This window comes from Myripristis murdjan, chromosome 17 (assembly GCF_902150065.1).
Source record: "Myripristis murdjan chromosome 17, fMyrMur1.1, whole genome shotgun sequence".
Classification (NCBI taxonomy): Eukaryota; Metazoa; Chordata; class Actinopteri; order Holocentriformes; family Holocentridae; genus Myripristis; species Myripristis murdjan.
In genome coordinates, this window is record NC_043996.1 from 34032646 (window position 1) to 34043849 (window position 11204).

Here is an 11204-nt window from a genome sequence, read left to right on the forward strand (position 1 = left end):
TCCGTGTAGCTGTGGAAGGAGATGTTGTGGTGACAAATTATCTGTCCCAAGGGCAACATGGACAGTGTAAACAAAATGGGTCCTAAAGTTGATCCTTGTGGTATTCCATGTTTGGTCTGAGCAGTGCGTGAAGTAAAACTCCCAACAGAAACAAAACATATCCTGCTGGCTGGATATGATAACAGGCCAGGGCAGATGCAGCAATACCTGCCCACTGTTTTAGTCTGCCTATGAGGACGGAGTGATCAATCGTGATCGATCATGATAAAGACTAAGTTATAGTCTTTATCTAGACTTTAGAAAAAAAGTTTTCAGTTAGCAATAGATGAGTCCTTGCCAATAAGTTGTAAAATCACTTTTTGGAGAAAATTACTGAGTAGATGTTTAAGCTGCATGAAGTAAAGAAAAATTGTATTGAACTGCATCTGTGTTGCATTTGAACAGAAAATGAGGTAAGACTGTCAGCTAACATTACAGGGGTTTTTTTTTATTTTTATTTTTTTATCTTTCTGTGGGCCAAAGTTTCCAGGTTCTGTCTTCCAGCTTTAGGGATCAAACAGCAGTGGAGAGAAAGGACTCCCTTGGTGGATGCCTCTCAGCTGTTCAGGTTGGACTTGTTCTATACGATATGCAGCCTGCTGTGTGATCCTCTCTAATTAATGCGGCCACACTTCACCTACACAGTGAACATCCTACACATCACACACTGCACAGTTGAGGTGCTGTGTTCATTCTCCCTTGTTTTGTCTTTGATCTTTTTGTGATTTTTCTTGTGCTTTTTAATTCACTGCAACAAATGACGACTGTATTTGGCTCCCTCTAGTGGATGTTGAGGAGTTTGCACAGTGAAGGTTTTTGTCCTGAGTTTTGGTGTTTCCTGTCACTGTGGGCTGCAGAGCACAGTAGTACACAGCAGAGTCAGACGGCTGCAGCTCCACGATGGTCAGAGGAACTGATCTTAAGGTGGAATTCAGCCTGGATTTAAATCTGTCCTTCACACCATCCTCTGTTTTCTCCAAGGAAAACGTGGAGCGACTCAGGATGAATCTGGGCCTGTCGCTGACGTCCTGTTTGTACCAGTACAGATATGGATCTGTTGAACTGGTGTTATATTCACAGCCAAGAGTCACTGCCTCTCCTTCAGTAGCAGTCACATCTGCTTTTGGTTGCAGCACATTGTCTTTTTGTGCCCTGCACTCTGTAGGAAACAACAAACAGCGTCAGTGTGATGTTGAAGAATCCAGAGGGCAAATGTTGGATTAATATGAAGAACACAGTTTAGTCATACCAAAGCACATGGCAGTCAGCAGCACTGACATGAGCAGAGCTGTCATAGCTGCACTGTTGAGTTATTATGAGCTGCAGCAGCTACAGAGAAGCTCTGCTTCTCACTGGTTTCTCTTCAGCTTCAACACGACGTTGGCAGATTTGAAGGAGGAGCCTGTTCAGCTTGACAGGGCTCGTTCCCAATCCTGTGTCACTGTTGGCAGTTGGACACAAAACACATTTTCATACCACTTTCAGTCATTTTCTTCATCATTTGCTCAGTAATTCCTATTTTTATTGGAATAAGTATGTATGGAAAATGAAAGGAGAATATTTCACTGATGATCTTATTCCAAGATTGTGATCAAAATTAAAAGGAGAATCATCTTGACATGATCTGTCAGGATGTGGTAGGCCTATGTTGAAGGTCCAACACTCTGTCACAGTGGTGCAGTGGAGATCTTGGGTCATCCAGGACCTGCCCTGTAGATATGTTCGTAATTTCCTGTTGGGAGAATTTCTCACTTGAACTGAGTCAATGGGTCCCCAGACATGAAAAATTACTGAGGCATTTGTCCACCACAGCGTCACGAACGGCGCAATGGCCAAATCCAAATCACCCAGAATGATCATAACAATATCAGGAATAAATTCTACAGATCATAATCAGTTAGAATGGATGTATTACATGGGTAAATATTTTCAGAAACAGAATCGTTAGATTTTCATCATAGCTGATGGCAGCCATATTTGATTTGGCCGTTGCCCTATTCGTGACGCTGTGGCAGACGAGCACCTCAGGTCGAGGACTAGGGCACAACCCAGAGCAGCTTGGACCATCTACAGTTCGCCTATAGAGCGGACAGGGGTGTTGATGATGCCGTCAATACCCTTCTTAATCTGGTACTGGGTCATCTTGAAGGGACACATAATTTTGCACGTCTGCTTTTTTATTGACTTTTCTTCTGCTTTTAATTGTATACAACTGCACATTTTAGCTGACCGTCTGACCAGCATACACAATCTTGACCAGGGCTTAGTATGCTGGCTTGTTGATTTTTTAACTGCCAGACCTCAGAGGGTGAGGGGGAATGGCTTTTTATCTGATGCACTTTTATCTTCCACTGGATCCACCCTCAAGGCTGTGTCCTTTCACACCTTAACTTTATTTTATACACAAATGAGTGTCGAAGTCAGCATGCTGATAGGCATATCATTAAATTTGCTGATGCCTCAGTGATTGTGTCACTGCTCAACAAAGACAGCAATCACGGTCCAGTGGTGAACGATTTTATTGATTGGTGTGAGAGCTCATTTTTAAAGATTAATGTTTTTAAAACCAAAGAACTAGTTATTGATTTTAGGAAGAAGCCTCTACCAAACTCCCATGTTTTTATTTATGGTCAAGCAGTTGAAACTGTACAACAGGACAAATACTTGGGTACCAAGTATTTGACCAATACAGATGCGATTTGTGCAAAGGGCCACCAGCGTATTTATTTTTATCACAAAGTGAGAGGTTTTAATGTAGACACTTCTTTTATGAGGATGTTTTATTGTTGTTTTATTGAGTCTGTTTTAACCTTCTCTTTTATTTGCTGGTTTGGGTCCCTCACTGTGAAAGACAAGAACAGGCTTAACTGTATAGTGAGAATGTGTGGCAGAATTGCAGGGACAAAGTTTGAGGAGCTCTCTGTTCTGTATAGAGTCAGGGCTACCAGGAAAGCAGGAAGCATCCTGACTGACCCCAGTCACCCGCTGGCCTGCCAGTAAAGGCTCCTGCCTTCTGGCCGGTAGGGGAGACTGGGGTAAGTTGAGCCAAAGGGTAAGTTGAGCCACCCCCTGTTGCAAGGAAACGGTAAAAAATATTGATCATGTGACCAAATATTTAGGAGGAAGGCATCATTTCATGGAGTCTGTGAAGGTAAGAACCACATGGGTAAAGCGGTTAGACATTTATTTCCAAAAAAACATTTTTTACTCTTGAAAGTGAATTTAGTCTATCATAAGTTTCATGAGAATTGTGTTAAAACCAAAACAGATCATTTTAAATTTGTTTTATACATCAATTGTGGTATCTATGAGCTACAACATGAGGTCATAAACCTAGCATAAAAGTGCACCATTTTAGCTGTGGGGACTAAAAAAGTCAAAATGGTAGCTCTGGAGTAAGTTGAGCCATTTGGCCAGGGGTAAGCTGAGCCACCAGCTCGGGCCATTTTGACCCCTTAAGCCTTTACGAGGGTTAAAGATTAAGGGCCCTATCTTGTGCCACCCGCTACCCGCTGCCACTACCCGCTACCCGCAAATTGTGGATTTAGGAACTTCCGCTATCCCTAAACGGTATCTTGCGCCCACGCTACCCGCTATCCGTTATGCCGACTCCGTCATTTGCGCCTGGAGGTGTGTCCGTGGGCGTGTTTCATGCGCTATCCCTAAAGTTGCTATCTTGCGCACACACTTTAGGGATAGCGGATAGCGGGTGGTCCTGACCACCCGCTATCCGCTATCCCTAAAGTTTGGGCTGTTAGAGAGCGCGCCCAGGCGGCTTCAATGCGCGCCCCGACGGAGCCTCGCCACACACACGGTCGGACTGATACCGGGACGCCGCCGGAATGGACTGAGTATATTACTCATATAGACTGTTTAGAGGAAAGACTGTTTTAATTGGACACTTACACCAGCACGTTTTATTGTTTTATCATAAGCCAGCAGCTGTGCTATATTTTTATTTTGTTTATGTTTGTTTTGTTTTTGTTTATTTTAAATCTACCTCCCTCTCTCCATCACGGGTTTAGGATTTAGGATTTAGGATAGCGCATCCTGCCCTTAAAGGCAATGGCACCTGGCACACTGATTGGTTTAACTGGCGTAATGCCCAAAACACGCCTATGCATAATATAGCGGGTAGCGCAGGTGTTTTGCGGATAGCGGGAGGTGCACAAGATAGCAACTTTTACGGGGGAACGCCTCTTCCTAAATCCTAAATCCGTAAATAACGGGTTTAGGGAGTCTGGCGCAAGATAGGGCCCTAAATCTCTAAAACTCCCCAAACCTCACAGAGTTGGTGGTACAGCAAGGAGGTCCGAACAATTTGTATTCCCCTGCAACCTCAACAGGTGGAATATTGAGTGAAAGCCAGGGGTGGAGCTATGTGGTGGCCAATGGTGGCCGCGGCCACCAAATGTGTTTCATTCATATGTTCATAACTGACCTTACTGTCAGCAAGGACACCAAGAATCGAGTGTTCTAGTGTTTTCTTTCCAAAAACACAGCTGTTCATGTTCTCTTCCCAAGCGCACTTTAAGGCATGTTAAAACAGCTGTTTATTGTACCTGTTGGATTGTGTTTAATACATAAAAATACACATGAATGTGAAGAAGTGACTGTTATTTAGGGAGGAAGAAGGTGAAGGAGGGGTGGGATGGAGGTGGAGAGGAGGGTGGGGGGGGAGTAGAGATATGGCTCAACTTACCCCGCTCCTATGCTCAACTTAGCCCATACACGGGGTAAGTTGTGCCACGAGACCACTTTTTTTGGACATGCTATATTATGGAAACAGTTATGTTTACACTCATTCTGTTTGTTTGAAGAGATGCACAACATCCTGAAATATATGCAGATAAATTAGTTAGTGACAAAACTATGATTGCCTTGATGTAGTGATCCTAAATATGAAAAATGGCTCATCTTACCCCAGTCTCCCCTACCTGGTACCAAAGGTTAGAACCAACAGGCTTGAAAACTCATTTGTACCAGTAACGATTGGCCTCATTAAAATGAATATGTTATGTGATGATCGGTCCCCAAAACATTAGTGCACTGTTTTTATTACTTTTGTGGTGAATGTGTCTGTTATTGTTTCTGCCTGTTTTTATTGCTGTGTTGTTTTTCGGCTGGCTGTACAACCAATTGCCCCTCATGGGGATAATAAAGTTTACTAAGTCAAAGTCTTTCTTTGCTGCTCACAGTTTCTTCAGATTTTCATGTTTGTGTTTAGAGTTTCGTCAGTTTTCAGTTTAGAGTTTGTTTCAGTTTGTTTCAAACACTCTGCTTACAGGGCCTATTCAGTGTTGGGTTTTAGTGCTGGATGATGAATGCTGGCTTAAATAAGTTCAGAACAATTTTCAGTAATCGAGACATGATGTAATAAAGGCGTGGATCATTGTCTCCACATTTAATTAATAATTAATTAAATGATAAAAATATGTGAATCACAGAGATTTTCCTCGGGTGATAAAAACAAAACTGAGCTTACTGCCTGAATTAACAGTTTCTCCAAGCAGAAATTTCTGTCAGAAACGACCCTCAGATTTATTGAGTGGAGGACCTTCAGAAAACTGTTGGGAAAGAGACGGACAGTCAAACAGCAGCAAGTACAAGATCCCATCTTACTGATGACTTCAGTGAGGGAGGCGTCTGTCATTGCTGTGTGTTTACTGAGCATGTGAGTCCTCCCACAGTGTTTGATTAGCAGCTGGAACCACAGTGGCTCTGATAAAGCATGACTTCCCACAATCCATCTGATATGAAGCTGTGCTTTGAATTCCACTTCCCTCCTCTTTGAAGAATAGTGAGATATCTGTGTTCAGGTTTTTGTACAGCCTCTTGTAGACTTTCTATCACTGTGTGTCTAGAGCACAGTAGTAGAGAGCTGTGTCTGCCAGGGTTAGGCCTGTTATGGTGAGTTCAGTGGATGAGTCGCTTGTTTTGGATCCATAACGATTATTAGGAATATGTTCAACACCACTCCTTGCCTTGGCTCCTTTCAAGAGTATGAACTGAGGAGCCTGGTCAGACTGATGTCTGTACCAGTGAAGGTAAATATACTCTTCACTGGTTTGATAGGAGCAGGTGAGTGTGACAGATTGCCCCTCTGTCCCACTGACTTCATCTTGTACAGGAGAGATGTCGTCTGCAGCTGTTAGCCCTGGAAAAAGTGGAGAAAATCAAGCCATTAGACTAACATTGTCCATGAGGCTGAGAGAAGAAGACAGTGGAAAATGTCCAGTGTCCAGTGTTCCTCTATGGCCAGCAGCAGCTCAAGTGTTGAGAGAGTTGACTGGAGCTGAGATCACAACATGACTAGTTTGTGCATGACTGCTTGACACAGACATGTAGATGAGTGTGGCTTTTCACTGCCTGCTGTCTGATGTCAGCCTGTAGCATACAGGGAGTTATCTCCAAGCTAACAAATGACAGCAGATATGCCATGTTCTGCTCCTGTGGAATCTGCACATCAACAACAAATAGAGCTTGATGAGCTGGAGAAAGCTTTCTATATTGCTAGAAACAGGTGGATCAAAGTGTGATGCTGTCTATCATACCAAAGAGAAGTGCAGCAAGAATAATCCACAGCCAGTGTTCCATCTCTACAACAAGGTCTAAAGCAACAGGAGACACTAGCTGATGTTCAGCATTCAGTGTGAGAGTTGTTCTCTTCATGGCAGCAGTTTTTAATGACAGAATGGTCCAACAGGGCAACAACAGAGCAACGCCTGCTGGGTCATGTCGCCCTCTAGTGGAGGAGGAAAGTGGAACAGGATGTGGGAAACAGGCTTCCAGCAGCTTGTCAGGTTTTTGTACAGAGACTGTGTGTTTCCTGTCACTGTGGGCCTCACAGCACAGTAGTACAGAGCAGAGTGTGTCACTGCAGTGGAAGGGATCTCCATACTAACACGCTTCTCATGTTTGTCAATGTGAGCTGAGAAACCAGGAACAGCTTCATGGACAGATTCTCCTTCTGTGATGGAGAGCAGGAACTCTGGTCTGGATCTCGGGTATTGACGGTACCACTGGATATTGTAGATGCTCCCATCATATTTGCAGGTGAAGGTGATGTTTCCTCCCTCTACAACATGTTCTTCAGGAGCTTCTGGGTTTATGCTGTTCCCTGAAGCCATGGCTGAAAAATCAATGGGATTCATCTCAGTCACACCAGAGATTTGAAGTCAGGCAAAATGTCTGCTATATACACTGGAAGTTAAATAAGACTTTGATGACAGGTGTATAACTCACCTATAAAGTTTGCGGAAAGCAAACAGACATAAAGCAACATGTCTTTGGTGTGAAAGCCAGAAGGATGGAAGTCATGAGCCTCTCTGCTGCACAGCCCCTCCCCTTGTAATCCAGCAACTTGGAGTTGTAGTTGTAAAATATGTTTGCTCTGTGGGCAGTAATGCTATTGGCTGAGGTAACCCTGAATGGGCGGAGTCAAAAAAATAGCAGTTTTATGGAAAACAAACCAGTAAACTGGCGAGCATGGACGGTAATGAAGTAATGAATCGAAATGTTTTTGTGATTTTGTTACTTTATCACCAAAAAATGACGTAATCCCATTTTACATTTTCAAAATCATGTTCAATAGAGAGATTAAAAAAATGTTTTCTTAATTACTGTCTCTCTGACTTTTTGCAAATACGTTTTGTGTGTGACAACAAATTCACCCAAACTCCTGGATCATTTCATCTACATAAAGTAATGTTAGACATAAAGTATTTAATCACTGTTTTCACTGTGAATATGGAAAAAGAAATTGTGAATTTATGTGAATTATTTATACTGTGCATGTATTGGTTTATATGTGGGATAATATTTCTGTATTTGTATAGAAGATGTCTATACTAATTTGATATTAAATATGAATTCATGTTCTTTAGTTCATATTAAACTCTACACCGAACACTACTATTTTAACTTGAATGATTTTAAGAGTTTGTGTCATTTCTGCAGTGAAAATGAAATGTAAGACAACAGACTGTTGGAAGTCCATAGTATTTGTCTCCCTCTAGTGTTTATTGCAGAGTATTTGTTTGCCTTTGCATTCTGGATTTCTGCACCAAAGGTTTTTGTATTGAGCTTTGGTGTTTCCTGTCACTGTGGGCCTCACAGCACAGTAGTACAGAGCAGAGTGTGTCACTGCAGCAGAGGAGATCTCCAGATCCACACCACGCTTGTCTTCAGACAGTTTAGTAGAAAACCCTGAGTCTGATTTGAGAGACTCTGATTCTTTTTTAATGTTTAAGCCTGTGATCATCAGGAGATATTCTGGTGGTTTTCCTGGATATTGACGATACCAGAAGAAGTAATCATTTAAATCAGCAGTTTTGTTGTATTTGTATGACAGAGTAACTTTGCTGCCTTCTAAACTGAACTCTTCATTCTTGACTGGAGTGAGATCTTCACAGCTGACACCTGAAGGAAGAGATAACTGTTACTTCTTGGTTCTTGACATTTTTAGTAGTAAAATAACGTCAGTGGAATGTGAATGTTTTTCTGAAAATGTTGTTTGACATACCTGACAGTATGGTCAGAAACAAAGGTGAAAACACACTGAAGCTCAGAGCCACCATCTTAAAAAACCAAGTCTTTCATGTTTTAAACACCACTATGGAAATTCCTTTTTCTTCTTTTCTACTTTGACAGTTAAAGTCTTTGTTCAGTCTGTCCTTCCCCTCGTACTGATGAAGCTCTTTAACCACTTGTTCACTCTGAGCAACTTGTTTCATGTGATGCTCTGTTCTAACCGTTTGTAGGCGGGGCCAGAGGCTCCAGCTTTGGAGATATTGTGTTTTGCAGTTTTCAACAGTGAAATCATGAATTTTTCAAGATCTTCCTTTTTATACTTGACATGGTGTTGATGAGTTAACATTGCTAGCTTATTTGTCATCATAGTTGAAAACAAAAAAGAAGAAAAACTTGTAACAGAAGCTGAATATCGACCACAAAAATTAATGCAGCTTTTGTCCAGAAATATTTTCATACATTTTAATGTGTTAGCACCCGATTCTTTTGTTGACAGCCCAAGAACAGACCGGAGTCAGTCTTCAATTTTCTGATGCAATATTTATTACGGTCACATATAAAGCAAAGCAGCGCTGGTCTCAGAGTGACAGAGCTCTCGCCGGATCTCTATCAGAATGAGCCCCGATATTGGTAATGAAATGAAATGGTAATAGGAAATGATGCACATTTATCTTCTTGGGCTGAGCAAAGGTTGGACTTAAACGCAACTGAGAATAATTGGCCAGTTACCCGGACATGGACAGACCAACCACTGTCCATGCCCTGTTCCTGGAATGTGTTATGCTATGTGTGTGGATGTTGACTGGGTGTGTATCTAATGCAACAGACCTAAATAACAAGATAGAGAAAGTACATCTGGCTCCTGTTTTATCTGTCTTCTGCTTAGCAGTCAAGCTGTCCTGAACTATGTAATACATTGGATAATACAAGAAACATTGAACTATAAGGCCAATTGTAACAGATGCTGATGCATTTTAAGAAAACATAGATCACTGAATGTTTTAAATGACTTTGTTCAAAATTCTTGATGCTTTTCCATTTGCCAGTTGTAACTATTCATGACAACAAATATTGGTACATTGGAACTTTTTTTCAGTGCCTACCCAGTGGTGGGTTTTCATGCCTTATAATGAATACCGGATATGGAGAAAATTTCAGGAATCTTCATGGTATTTAATAACGGCTTGGATTAATATCTTTACCTTTCTGACTGATTAAAAACACTTGAATTATACAGATTACCCTCAGCTGATGAAAACAAGACTGAACTGACTGATAAAATTAACAATTTGCTCCAAGCAGAAATTTCTGTCAGGAACATCACTCAGATTTCTTGAATGTGAGGTAACACTGTTGGACCACTGACAGGTTTGGATTTTGAGTGTCAGAGTTCTTTAGATTTAAAGGATTCAGCAGTAGATCCACATCCAGTATGTTCCAAACATTCCAAACAATTTGAAATTAACTGACAAGTCAAGATGCGATCACAACAGCAGTTCTTTTAAAAATGACGCTGCCGGCACAACTGGATGTGACGCCGCAGGGGCAAAATGCCAGAAATGATTTAGTTTGGCGGACCAATCGTAGATCTTGTTGTCAGTAGGGGGCCTGTGTTGGGGCTTGGGGGGGTCTGCATAGTTACAATTTTTCAGAGGTGCGCAGCAAGGCTCTGCGGCGGTCGCACAACCTCCGTAAGCTCCGCATAACCCTCGTACTCTTCGCTAACACAGAACCATAATCCGGCCTTTACTCAGAACTTTCCCCATCAGGCGAGTTCCTCCTGAGCAGCTGAGCCCTATAAAAGGTGCCCTTTCACCTTTTTAAACCCAATGGTCTCTCACACCTCAATCCCCATCTCCAGGCCTGACTGCCATTCGTTAGTCACAGCCCGGATCACTCTGAGTAAACATCCCCAAAACACTTTGGAGCCCTTTTACCGTCCGGAGCCCCATCCCAACATACGCTCCGTCGCAGCCCTCTTGCCATCCAAACCGGCATTCGTACAAGCCGTGACCATCTGAAGAAGAGAGACTCTGTTGCAAACTCCATCACCAAAATTCATTCTCCTGATCTTCCTCCCGAGCGCTCCGCTGCTCCGATCCAGCCTTCTCCTTCCAGACAACCTTCATCACCGCTCCACAGCTCCCCAGGCATGAGAAAGGATTTCTCCTGCACACCTTTGATTAAGTTCCTGGTGTTTATTTAGCACATAACGCAAATCTGTAATTGGCTCACACTCTTCTAAAATCTGCCTAACTTAACATTCAGAATCACACAGTGCTGATGCTCCAGGTGCATGATGGTCTATTATTCATTGGTATGACATCATTTCACTGGATTACAACTCTTTAATCTGTATATTTTGCCTTGTTACAGTTTTACTTCTTACTACTGTTTCAGTTCATCATTTATATACATCCTAGTCAGTAGTGTGTAACTAGTGGTCATAGTTTATCATGAAGTGAGTTTAATTAACGTCAGGTGTTTGATGTCGATCCTTGACCAAGAAGATCTGCCTGTCTTTCAGTTTATTGCTGTTTACTTGTGGCTGTTGTAGTCATGGTAATATTCCCAGTCTAAACTCCTCTCTTGCCTCCTCAATAAGAGACATAGTTTTGCTTGCTTGGTACAAT

General features: G+C 42.2%; 1 gene segment (V, D, J or C); it reads right to left on the minus strand.

The window, feature by feature from the left end:
- Window positions 1-652: 652 nt before the first annotated feature.
- On the minus strand, window positions 653-1370 carry LOC115375396 (T cell receptor alpha variable 38-2/delta variable 8-like). The segment is given in 3 exon segments: window positions 653-676; window positions 885-1198; window positions 1289-1370. Coding segments are annotated over 3 exon segments (384 nt in total).
- Window positions 1371-11204: the final 9834 nt, after the last annotated feature.